Raw genomic sequence first — 13,904 nt, 5'->3', positions numbered from 1 at the left:
CTATTTTATGGGTATATCAGGAGATTTGTTATATTTCCATTCATACAGCTATCTACTTTTGCTTTCTAATGTATTCCAAAGCACAGGAGCTATATCTCCTTGCCACGATGTGTATCACCCTTTAACCCCTCTACATGGATCTGGACTTACACAGAGACCCCTAGGCTTGGGCCACGGTGTTACCTGCTATTCTGTGGAGTGAGATGGGAAGAAGAATAGTCAGGTAGTCAGGCCAGAACCAGGAGGGCAGAGAAAATACAAAATCAGAAGACCCAAGAGTAGTCAGTAAACGGGCCGAGGTCACAATGGAAAACAAATACACAAGCCGGGAGCTGAGCACAGAGGACTGAACCAGAGGAGAACAAGGCTGGATCTGGCAGCTTCCGGCAATATGCTTCCAGCTTTAGTAGGGTGCGGTGCTTTCCAAATGGCTGAAGCAGGGAGCAGATTATTGCAGCTGGGCATCACACACACCCATACCGCCAGACTGGATGGTACTACAAGTGCCAGACTCCCTAACCTTAGTGAATGGACAGAGCCTGCGCCACCCAGAGCTTCTGGTTCTGACATCTCCATTACCAGATCAACCTGTAGAATGAATAAGGCGGCTCCAGATGACAGAAGCAGACGTCACAGGAGCAGATCCCAGAAGAGATGGGACCCACCATTTACACCATTTTCAGAAGCGCTAATAGCAGAAAACCAGAGCAGTACAAATCCTCATAAAGTGACTCCGTTTTGGAACTTTTAACCCTTTGTGAATTAATTTGTAGGAGCAGTGACTATTTTGACACCACAGGCACTTTCCAGAAATTAGCATGCAGTGGATGTTGCACATTTGCCATTTATTATCCAACACATAGTGCCCAGATTCTTCTCCAGGAGACACGCACACCGTAAATTAAGAGGGTTCTTCTCACTATAGTAATACCAATATATGATTGCTAAATGTGGTTTGGACGCACTGCAAGGCTCAGAAGCAAGGGGGAGATTTGATTTTGGGAGAGTGAATATTGCTGGATTGGTTAATGGAATCATAATCATGTTTCTTTTCAAGAGCCTTTGAGCCACTAATGATGTAGAAACCTCTGTTTTTCCACTGACAGATGATGGACCTGAGTGGGGATTTGTTTTTTTGTGAGATGAGTAGAAGTTTTTATTGGTGTTCTATTCGCCTACATAACATTGTTTGGTGGCTTTTTATTCCATATTTGGGAGGCGGAATGAACAAACAGTTGAACACCACGCTCCACTGTTTCATGCTATGAGGTTTTCTATTAGACTGTGAACTGTCATTGTCTTGGTGAATAAGTAAATATTTTTACATAACTTGCCATTTTTTACAGCAGTTTAAAAAAAAATGTTCAAAAAATATAAATGTCAAGGATATTTTATTCAAAAATAATAATTTGTTTTATTCTTGGCAGATGACTGTACCGGGAGATCAGAGGGACAGATGACATCTTCAATTTTTAAATCAGATGATCTTGAGATCCCACAGGATACAATTGAAGTGAATGTCATAACTCCATATATACCATCATCCCTTCACAGCAAAGATCAATCATCTGATCCATTGAAACAGGTCCTGTCTTCTGATTCATTACCGACTACTAGGAAAAGTCAGAGTCACAAAATAAGCATTAAAAAACGAAATACTCCTAAATCAAAGAAGTCATTTTTACATGCAGAATATGGAAACAGTTTTCTCAGCGAAAAGTCTTTTCTTAAAAATCAGAATATTCACACAGCAGAGAATATATGTTCTTGTTCCAAGTGTGGGAAATGTTTTAAACAGAAATCAGATCTTGTTCGTCACCAAAGAACCCACACAAGGGAAAAACATTTTTCATGTTCAGAATGTGGGAAATGGTTTACAGATAATTCAAGTCTTATCAGACATCAGAGAACTCATACAGGGGAGAAGCCTTTTTTATGTTCAGAATGTGGGAAATGTTTTAACCTGAAATGGAATCTTGTTATACACCAAACAACTCACACAGGGCTGAAGCCATTTTCATGTTCAGAATGTGAGAAATGTTTTAACCGGAAATCAGATCTTGTTTGTCACCAGAGAATTCACACAGGAGAGAAGCCATTTTCATGTTCAGAATGTGGGAAATGTTTTACTTTGAAATCAAATTGCGTTAGTCACAAGAGAACTCACTCTAGGGAGAAGCCTTTTTCATGTTCAGAATGTGGGAAATGTTTTACTTTGAAATCAACCCTTAATAATCATCAGAGAATTCACACAGCGAAGAAGCCTTTTTCATGTTCAGAATGTGGGAAATATTTTAACCAGAAATCAGATCTTGTTTGTCACCAGAGAATTCACACAAGGGAGAAGCCTTTTTCATGCTCAGAATGTGGGAAATGTTTTAATCGGAAAGGGCATCTTGATAACCACCAAAGAACACACACAGGAGAGAAGCCTTTTTACTGTTCAGAATGTGGGAAATATTTTACAGAGAAATCAAATTTAGTTAAGCACCGAAGAACCCACAGAGGAAAAAAGCCTTTTTCATGTTCTTAATGTGGGAAATGTTTTACTTGGAAATCAACTGTTAATAAACATCAGAGAAGTCACACAGGGGGAAAAGCCTTCTTCATGTTCAGAATGTTGGAAATGTTTTAACTGAAAATTGTATCTTCTTAAAGGGATTATCCACTACTAGTACATCCGCTTGTCATTCCTCAGGTTTGGACTCGTTAAAATAAACCGATTCATACTCTGCTCCTGTGCCGGTGCCGTTCTAGCGGTGTCAGGACTCGCATTCCTGGGGCTCACATGCGGTGGTCATATCACACAAGTCCTACGCCCAATTTGTGCCCCCTGGAACAGCGCCGGCATGGGAAGTTTGTATAAGTGATTTTATTTTAATAGGGCCAAACATGAGGAATTAGAAGCGGTTGTCCAAGTAGTGGACAACCCTTTTAAACATCAAAAATCCCACACACAGAGATGTCATTATGATACCTAGAGTGTGAAAAATTACTGAAAAATCATATTTTGTTGACTCTCAAAAATAACTCAGACGGGGGAAACAATATATGTTATTTGCAAACTGAACAAAAACATATAACATACAGTCGTAAGACACCCTTTTAGCTAGTGTCCTTCCTGATCAGTGCGAGAACTGCTCTCTGTCCTCCAGTCCCACATTTATCTAACTGATTGGTGCAGAGCAGGAGAGTAAGGTACCGGGATCTGCACAGAGGCTGAACGTGAGCAGCTGAAGAACCTGCCACCTGTCACGGAAGGTGTGGGAAAGACTTAGTGCATCATAAAGGGAAGAGGGAAAGGGAGACCAGGCTCTAGGGAAAGGGGGGAAGTGGAGACCTCCTAGGTTGATCTAGCGTCACCCTGTCTCCCCTAATGTCCCTATATTGGCTCTTCACCAATCTTCGCACACGTGCCTATCCCTGTCTTTCCCTGGTGTATGGCTAAGGCTAGGGAAGGGAGGAGATGAGCACTAGTCGATCTCCACTAAACACTACGAACAACAGGGGTGTACAAACATGGGGAAATTGATTAGCTTTAGACGAACTCCAGACAAATGCGCACACGTCCTCAAGCTCCAGAGAGAACGAAGTACTTCTCTTGCTAAAGCCTTCACAAGTAGGAATGAATAGCGCCGGCACCTTCCTCTGAAACACAGCAGGTATTTATACACCCAGACAGGGTGTTAATTAGCCAGAGGAAGGTAGCCGCTGGGTCCTAGAGACAGCTTTTAAGAAGATGTCTGTAGGTCAAACATAGAGATCTCCCACAACCAACTGTAGGGGACTGTCTGTCACTTCTGACACACCCATGACAACACCCGACTAGTTCAAGGACTTTCAGACCATGTAACACTGTTTTACATATTATCAAAAGTTGTCAAGTTCAGTTATAAAATTTGCCATTTCTTAATGATTTTGACCTCCTGAATCCAAATCTGACAGTGAAAATTTTTGGTTTTACCAAAGAGTTTTCCTTTTACTGCTACATATAATTAATGCATAGAAGTTTCAGTACTTTGAAATATTATTATTTTTGCAAGTAGAAAGATTGTAAGGCAGCTACTGGACACACAGTTGATGGGAGATATGTATCACAGAGATGGTTGTTGGTTTATCAATGAAATACTTGAATGTTTTCACATTTTAATCCACTGTCTTTACAAAGTTCTTCATTAGGCCCAACTTAATATGCAATGGTGGTAACAGAATCTTATGTGGGTCAAGAAGTGATGGATGCAGGACATTTTTATTCCCTGGCTAAAGTGAATGTCAGAGAGGCCAGTCTTTTATTGTAGTGATATTCTCTTGCACGACTATCCCACTTACACTGAAAGCAACAGTACTTTGTGTATCTACCCTGGAGACCAAGTAAGAGTGCAAATGGAGGAGCTCCTGCCAAGCATCTAGCTATTTTTATCCGATGACCTGAAGATCATCCTGGAAATCGCCATTCACCTATTGGATAACTTTATGAGTGTGGAGGTACTTTGCTCCGGGGGTAAAAAATGACCAGGAAAAGCCACAGAAAGATGGCTGGAGAAGCAGGCTCTCAGCTCCAAGATGACACCACTTTCATCATGCTGGAGACAGATTGAGCAGTGGAGACCTAGAGAAGGGAAGTAGTGGTCAGGCTGGAGCAATTTTCCCGCACAGAAACACAGGTCTCAGCAGGTGACGGTGGCCTTCATATAGCAGCTACCCCGCAGCTGTGCACGGGCTCCGGATCAGAGGAGTTGGGTGAGGAGGAGATGGGAGAGGCAGCTGCAATGATGGAGGGTCGAAAAGACCACAAAACTGCATGTGGCACAGTACTCACTGCCCCACAGCCTAATCTGCACCAAGTGGAATCTACTTTAAAAGATATTTTCATGACAGTGGTACAATGTAAATCCTTTATTTCTGCTTTGAATATACAGTTTGGTGGTCTTAAAGATGAGATGGCAGGATGTTACAAGTTGAAGATCCTGTGGTACAAATGCTAGTTCTTCAAAAACACGGCGATCCGTGAATATATGGGAAGAAGTGTGTCCCTGCTTGTTGGACAATTCTTTACAAATGCTTTTTTTTTTCTTCATGTTCTATTATGCTTATATCACTGTTTTTATGCCTAATTGGAGTTGAATTATTCCCCAAGGAGACTTGATAGTTCTAGGCAAGATTCTCCCATACATTCAACAGTGACTGAGCTGCCATTTTTTCTACTTTAAAAGTGACGGCTATGGAAATAATTCGCCCACTCTGTCACCCGGAGAAAGATGTTTTATATCTGCTTGTTATGGTTGGGGTTTTATGAAGGGGGGGTACTCCCTTTTTTTTTCTTTTGTTTTTGGTTATGTTTTATATTTTCGACAATCTTGTAACATACTCTTAACTAGCTATGTAAAACGGAAATGCTCTGCTGATAGGATATTGGAAAAGACATATCTACTGCATTAAATATGGCAAAGTCGGTGAAAATAGTTAGCTGGAATGTAAAGGGTCTTTCTTCTAGTGTTAAAAGGCAAGAAACCTTTCAGTATCTTCAAACAGAAAAACCTGCTCTGATTAATTTGCAAGAAACACATCTTACATCTGAGAAACTTCATCTACTAAACAAGAAGTGCTTACAGGCTGACTATCACTCCACGCATTCTCCATACTCTCAGGGATTCAGAATATTAGTACATCCTAGTGCACAATGTGAGCGTCTTACAGTGATAATAGATACAGAGGGTCAGTACGTATGTTTGTTCTGTAAGTTGATCACTAAATCTCTATTTATAAACTCTATCTACATACCACCATCGTATTCCAGTGATGAGAGGGTAGTTATCCGGCAACTCGTGAAATTGACATAAAAAAATAGCCTTTTTTTAAAAAAAAAAAAAATTAAAAACATAAGACCATAGTGCAAATAAAAGCGTGCAGAGGCTTACGCATTTCGGATACGTAGATCATTACTCATAGCATAATACAATGTTGAAATGGGAAAACTTTTAAGGCATATGGAAAAAGTAGCCGCCCACCGAACATCACCTGTTCAGAAGCTCAATTACACATGACTCTAGAGTCTCAGAAAACTCCGTTTTAACTCTAAATAAACTGACTGTTTCTTTTAAAAAAAAAATGGAAGCTTGACAAAATAATTACAAACTCCATAAATTTAAGTCACATAATATCAACCTAGAAACAGACAATTATTATGAATATAGCAGGAAATCCGATAGTGTAAAATAGTGCAAGTAGAAATAACCGAAATATTAATACAAATACATGAATTCATTTCTCATATTTAAACCTGTTGGATATCTAGTATTTAATTTCAAAATCCCCTGTGCTTCTTTTTTCCATAATAATTTAACCCTGTACCCACCACGATGAGATATAGGGACAGATTCCAATGCACTTATACGTAAGCAGCTGATGTTACCTCCAAAAAATGTGTGGAGGCTCCTGACAAACTACGGGTAGTGGGATTTAGGACATCGTATATGTGTTCTGACAAACGTTTTCTCAAAGTTCTGCTTAGGGACCCAACATACTGTTTATTACTCTGTGTGCAGAGAATCACATAAACACAATGATTGCTGCCGCAGTTCATAAAGGTCACTAGACGGTATATTTGTCCCTCATTCTTAATTACCGATTACCCTGAAGAAGGTAACGCCGAAACGCGCGTCGGGGTGGACGCGTGGTCCACATGTGAGCATCCCCTCAGTTAGCCCTCAGTCCAGGTAGATTTTATTATTGTAATAAGTGGTCAACTATATTGTTATACTGCCATACAGTTAGGCTGAACGAGTTGATCACTAGATACACACTAACTGGTTATATATATTAGAGATCTGTTGATTAGGTGCATTAGGGTCTATGATTATAGTCCTTGTGGGTGTCTTATATGTGGACCTCTATGTCCATTGAGCATGATGGTATTTTAGATATGTATGTCTCGCACTGTTTTTGCCATATTATGTGGTGTACCTTTTTCCTAATTATATATTTAATAAAAGCTATATTTTATGATTAAATCACCTGCTGTGTAGCTTTGATCGTATCTTTCCCTTCGCTGTATATTAATTACCGATTTGTTGTTATTATTCATGTACGAACACAAGCCGCATTGCCTTTGTCCACCCTTAAATGAGCCTTTTGTGGACAGCAAAGAATTCCCCCTCTTTCTATGTTTGTTATTTCTAAATTCACTAGGAGAAATAATGTTCCCCACTGTGCGTGACCTCTTTGGAACTAATTTGCATCCATTTTTCAAAATTTCCTTTAAAGTACTATCGGTATAAAGCAATGGCAAATATTTCCGTACAGCACCAATAACATTATAATAATTTTTGTTATATGTGGTTGAGAATATCACTTTTTTTCGGGAATGTATTTATTCTATTTGCATTTTTGGAACTCAATATTGATCCCTGGTCTTACCATTAGCTTTATCTTTTGATGCTTCTATGGTTTTAGTGTCATACCCTCTATTTATTAGCCTCTCTTTAATGATTTGACATTTCTGTTCATATTTGAAGCCATCAGTGCAACACCTGCGTGCCCTTATGAACTCTCCTGTGGGTATGTTGCTAATAACATGTTTAGGGTGCTGGCTTGAGGCGTGCAATATAGAATTGCCAGATGTTTTTTTACGAAATAGGCTGCATTCCACCCTATGGTTATTAATATCACCCTTTAATTTCAAATCGTATTCCAGTACAATTATACATAAAATCTTCAATAAATAATCCTGGGTAGAGAGAGGTGGGAGGAAAGAAAAAAGAACGCTGAGTGTAGTAAGTAGAATAAGAATTAATATTTAAATGTAAATTATACTGTATGTGCTCACCTGAGCTGGTTGTGTGGGATAGGCACAACTCTAATTCAAAATCTTAGGGAGATGGGGTTCTTAATCCGTGGTCTGCAGCTCACCCAAGGGCTGTGGTGGCGTGCTTGTCCTAGCCCGATAAATTGCCTCCACGTGGACAAGGATAGGAATGTTTTACCCAGAGGCGCTCCCATAGGATAGTAGAGTCCCCAGTATAGCAAGGAGATTATTCATCTTTGTTGTGAACGCCCATAATATTTAAAAAACAATTATGTAATATAAATAGCTGCAATCAAAGGAGTGATTGCTGTGTTACATTAAAAATGTATAGTATTTTCACACAACGCGTTTCGACTCTATGAGCGAGCCTTCATCAGATGTATATGAAACCATATCACATACAGGGTACTTATACTTATCCCTATTAGTTATGGGTGGGGTTTCCTTCAGAAGCAAAAGACACAGGAACCAACTGAATTGGCTGTTTCTCTTTTACTTCCTATAGAATAGAAGCGGTCTATAAAATAGTAAGTAAGAGTAAATTGGTTGATGTGTATTGACACATATCTCTTTATCGTAAATATATCTGGTTTAATTTCATATATGTAATGATAGGAAAATTTATAAACTATGTATAATATTTTTAATATAGTAAAGAATAGCATCGAGAGAGTAAGAGGAGTTTATAGATTCACTCTATTGGTAATGTCAAGATGAGGTTATAAGTAGTGATGAGGGAGCGTGCTCGCCACTGCTCTGTACTCTCCCGAACATCACCCTGCTCAACATGCTCGGCGAGTAATTCCGGGTTGCTCGGGCAGGAGCTTGGGTCCCCGCCCTGCATGTTTGGCGCTCTTTAGAGAGCCAATGAACATGCATGGATTCCTTGCCACACACTGAAATGCCATAGCCATGTTGGTTGTGGCATTACAGTGATTGGCTGGCCGCATATCGTCATCGGGTCTATATAAGACCTGGTAATGTCCGGCTTGTCACGCTCTATCCCAGAAACAGGCAGAGTAGGGAGAGGTGCTGCTGAGCTAGGGACAGAATTGGCAGTGTAATAGTTAGATATAGTGGTAGTGGTACTCCAGGAGTACATATATCAATCTGATCTAACAGTCCTCCTGAGGACAAATCCAGCTGCATATATCTAGTGGTGATAGCAGAAATTAGGCAGACAGGGTTTGTTGTAGTGTAAACAGCACAAGAGGGTCCATTGCACATTCTGTCTGCTCCTACTGTTACAAATATCCGTAGTCATACAACCCCTGGCAAAAATTATGGAATCAACGGGTTCGGAGGATGTTCATTCAGTTGTTTAATGTTGTTGAAAAAAAGCAGATACCAGACATGGCACAAAACTAAAGTCATTTCAAATGGCAACCTTAGGGCTTTAAGAAACACTAAAAGAAATCAAGATAAAAAATGTGGTACTCAGTAAGGGTAAGTTTTTTTCAGACCAAACAGGGAAAATATTATGGAATCACTCAATTCTGAGGAAAAAATTATGGAATCACCCTGTAAATTTTCATTTCCAAAACTAACACCTGCATCAAATTAGATCTGCTCGTTGGTCTGCATCTAAAAAGGAGTGATCACACCTTGGAGAGCTGTTGCACTAAGTGGACTGACATGAATCATGGCTCCAACATGAGAGATGTCATTTGAAACAAAGGAGAGGATTATCAAACTCTTAAAAGAAGGTAAATCATCACGCAATGTTGCAAAAGATGTTGGTTGTTCACAGTCAGCTGTGTCTAAAATCTGGACCAAATACAAACAACATGGGAAGGTTGTTAAAGGCAAACATACTGGTAGACCAAGGAAGACATCAAAGCGTCAAGACCGGAAACTTAAAGCAATATGTCTCCAAAACAGGAAATGCACAACAAAACAAATGAGGAACGAATGGGAGGAAACTGGAGTCAACGTCTGTGACCGAACTGTAAGAAACCGCCTAAAGGAAATGGGATTTACATACAGAAAAGCTAAACATAAGCCATCATTAACACCTAAACAGAAAAAAACAAGGTTACAATGGGCTAAGGAAAGGAATCGTGGACTGTGGATGACTGGATGAAAGTCATATTCAGTGATGAATCGTGAATCTGCACTGGGCAAGGTGATGATGCTGGAACTTTTGTTTGGTGCCGTTCCAATGAGATTTATAAAGAAATGAAGACAGCATGCAAATTTCCACAGTCATTGATGATATGGGGCTGCATGTCAGGTAAAGGCACTGGGGAGATGGCTGTCATTACATCTTCAATAAATGCCCAAGTTTACATTGATATTTTGGTTAGTTTTCTTATCCCATCAATTGAAAGGATATTTGGGGATGATATCATTTTTCAAGATGATAATGCATCCTGCCATAGAGCAAAAACTGTGAAAACATTCCTTGAAAGAAGACACATAAGGTCAATGTCATGACCTGCAAATAGTCCGGATCTCAATCCAATTGAAAATCTTAGGTGGAAGTTGAAGAAAATGGCCCATGACAAGGCTCCAACCTGCAAAGCTGATCTGGCAACAGCAATCAGAGAATGTTGGAGCCAGATTGATGAAGAGTACTGTTTGTCACTCATTAAGTCCATGCCTCAGAGACTGCAAGCTGTTACTAAAGCCAGAGGTGGTGCCACAAAATACTAGTGATGTATTGGAGTGTTCTTTTGTGTGTTTGTTTTTCATGATTCCATAACTTTTTCCTCAGAATTGAGTGATTTCATAATTTTTTCCCTCTGCTTGGTCTGAAAAAAATTACCCTTACTGAGTACCACATTTTTTATCTTGATTTCTTTTAGTGTTTCTTAAAGCCCTAAAGTTGCCATTTGAAATTACTTTAGTTTTAAACAACTGAATGAACATCCTGCGAGCCCCGTGATTCCATAATTTTTGTCAGGGGTTGTTGTTCCACTGGAATCAAGAAAGTTGGTACAACGATCAATGTTGGGGCAAGCGACACAGTGACCACACGGACTATAGCCACACTTCCTACCACCCACTCCATCAAGAAATTTAAGTCTAGGTTTACCCTCATAATGACTCCACACAAGATGATCACAGAGATTTCTGGCACTTCGAAATGTTATCACTGGCTTATCCGGTACATATCTTGCCAAAATTGGATCGGTTTTCAGAACTGGCCCTGCCTTTCCTAGGGCCTTCCTCATTGCTGGGACTTGAGTATGGTATTTGGTAACAAATCTTACCATCTCAGTGTTCATATTGTCCCTGGTTTTATACAGAAGGCTTTGGCGAGTAGAATGTTTGACCTTATTGTATGTCCTTTTAACTAACCTGCGGCTATAGCCGCGTTCATAAAACCTTTCTTTTAAATCTCGTGATAGGATTTCAAAGTCACTGTCTGTACTAACTATACTAACATATATATACATATATAACTAACCATACTAACACACCCTAACCAAACCAAAATGATACGGGAACAGCATGGAAAAGAGCCCTGGAAGTATCTCTGACTCCCCGGTCACTGCTGTGAACAATGTTGTCAGAGTATTACGCCACTTTTACGGACTCACAATAAAACATATAAAAATGAATTTTCCTGGAAAAAATGTTAAGCAACATTCTTTCAAGGGTAATGACTTGTATATAAGGCAAAATAAATAACCAAAAATGAAATAGCATTTTTGATGCGTTTTTGCATTGCTTTCAACGGTGAAAAATACATTCACTGGTAAATGTAATTTTAACATTTTACTACCTTATCTGGCCATGTGGTGTGTGAGACATGATCAGATACATCCTGTTTCATTTATGAAGGAGGGACTGTGAAAGTCACAAAGCCTATTTTTACAAGGCTATCCGTCGGCCCTTACTATTGTTAGATGGCCATCAGTCGTCCCTCACTATTGTTAGAGGGCCATCAGCCAGCTATGCTTTGTTTTTCCCATTATTAAGGAGTGGGTCTGCTATAGTGGTAATGCCCATGCAGAGACTGAAAGGGCTGCCAAAAAATTGGGCGCACTCCAATACCCCTTTGAAGAGATGTAGAGGAGGTCCTCATTTAAAAAAATTGTTCCCATTATTAACCCTTTTCCGACCAGGTCAGTAATAGTATGTAGCTGCGCCCTGGGACTTTTGGACCAGCTACGTACTATTACGCGTGCGGCGATCATGCCCGCACACAAGCGGTGTGGGGCGATCACCGCCGGTTGTCAGCTGATTGTCACAGCTGACACCCGGTGCTATGTGCAGGGAGTGGTCCCGCATCGCTCCCTGCACGTTAACCCCCGCAATGCTGTGATCTAAGTCAATCGCAGCATTGCGGGGGCAAGGGAGGAGGGGATTGCTGTACTCGCCTCTCCTGCCTGAGTCCCACGATATCTGCGGCAGCTTCCGGATGTTGTCATGATGACCCGATGTCGTCATGACAACATCCGGGTCACCAGGAGGCAAGTACGTTACTTTGGTCATGCGCAGTGCATGAGAAAAGTAATGTCTTCCCTGTGTGCAGCGCTGACAGGCTGCATGGCATAGGGAGCTGCTGCTCTCTATGCTATACAGCCGATCGGGCTGCAAAAAGTGAAAGTCCCATAGTGGGACAGAGTGTAAAAGAAAAAAAAAATGTAGGAAAGTGAAATTTAAAAAAAAAAAATTGCAAAGATATTAAAAAAATGAAATAAATAATCCCCCAAAAATAAAAATTAAATGAACCCATAACATTTATTTATTATGAAAAAAAACAATAAAAGTACACATATTTGGTATCGCCGCGTCCGGAATGACCTGACCTATAAAACTGTCCCACTAGTTAACCCCTTTAGTGAACACAGTGAAAAATAAAAATAAAAAACAAAGCAAAAAACAATGCTTTATCATCATACCGCCAAATAAAAAATGGAATAACACGCGATCAAAAAGACGAATGTAAATAAAAATGGTACCGCTGAAAATGTCATCTTGTCCCGCAAAAAACAAGCCACCATACAGTTCCATCATCCAAAAATAAAAAAGTTATAGCTCTCAGAATATAGCGATACAAAAAAAATTCTTTTTTCTAGAAAATAATTTTTATTGTGTGAAAGCACCAAAACATTAAAAAATATCAATGCAGTACCACTGTAAACGTACTGACCAGACGAATAAAGCTACCTTATCAATTTTACCACACGTGGAACAGCATAAAAAAAAAACATAAAAACAATTCCGGAATTGCTGTTTTTCGTTTATTCTGCCTCCCAAAAATCGGAATAGAAAGCAATCAACAAATGTCACATGCCAGAAAATGGTACCAATAAAAACGTCAACGTATTCCGCAAAAAACAAGCCATCACATGACTCTGTTGGCCAAAATATGGAAAAATTATAGCTCTCAAAATATGGCGATGCAAAAACTAGCCTTTGCAAAAAAAGCGTCTTTTAGTATGTGATAGCTGTCATCATAAAAACTCGATATGAATCTGGTATTGCTGTAATCACACCGACCCAAAGAATAAAGTCGTCTAATCACTTATACCACACGAGGAACGATGTAAAAAAATAAACTCTAGGGTTAGGGTTGGAATTGTATTAGGTTTGGGGTTAGGGTTGTGCTAGGGTTAGGGTTGTGCTAGGGTTATGGTTTGGGGTTGTTATAGGGTTAGAGTTAATGTTTGGCTGGGGTTAGGGCTGGGCTAGGGTTGGGGTTAGGGTTGGGGTTGGGCTAGGGTTAGGGTTGGGCTAGGGTTAGCGTTGGGGTTAGGGTTGGGATTTTATCAAAAGTAAAGAAAACAAAATGATGACGATATGGCGGTCAGTGTTGTGCTCGCTACTTGAGTTTGCATCGGGTGCTCGGGTATGCACTGAGTATCATGGGTGTTCGAGTGACATACTCGAGTCTCTGCCCCATATGCTTCGCGGCCAAAAAAAAAACATTGCTGGGATCGCCTGCCATGCACGAGCGATCCCTGTATTTTTTTGGGGGGTGTCTAACAACCGTGAAACATGCGGGGGAGGGACTCGGGCATGACACTCGAGCACCCATGATACATGCTGCATACCCAAGTACCCGATGCAAACTCAAGTAGCGAGCATTTGCACTCAAGACTAATGACAACTTATTCAATATGATGACCTAATGTCATCAAATTCT

At 40.1% G+C, this 13,904-nt stretch overlaps 1 protein-coding gene across 6 annotated transcripts in view; it reads left to right on the top strand.

Moving 5' to 3' along the window:
* LOC141171905 (uncharacterized) overlaps nucleotides 1-6,851 on the top strand; it is a 108,856-nt gene extending 102,005 nt beyond the window's left edge. For 3 of the 6 annotated variants that reach the window (XM_073655552.1, XM_073655551.1, XM_073655550.1), the window contains one exon: nucleotides 1,428-6,849. In XM_073655552.1, the coding sequence (XP_073511653.1) occupies nucleotides 1,428-2,533 (1,106 nt within the window). In that variant the 3' untranslated portion in view covers nucleotides 2,534-6,849. Of the gene's footprint in view, nucleotides 1-1,427 lie in introns of all 6 variants that reach the window. The other 3 variants (XM_073655554.1, XM_073655549.1, XM_073655548.1) reach the window with 3 other exon arrangements.
* The last annotated feature ends 7,053 nt before the right edge of the window (nucleotides 6,852-13,904 follow it).

This window comes from Phyllobates terribilis, unplaced genomic scaffold, assembly GCF_046119375.1.
Source record: "Phyllobates terribilis strain yellow unplaced genomic scaffold, ASM4611937v1 Scaffold_12__6_contigs__length_324123572, whole genome shotgun sequence".
Lineage (NCBI taxonomy): Eukaryota > Metazoa > Chordata > Amphibia > Anura > Dendrobatidae > Phyllobates > Phyllobates terribilis.
The sequence above is the reverse complement of the archived record's forward strand: the minus strand, read 5'-3'. Positions and strand labels throughout refer to the sequence as shown.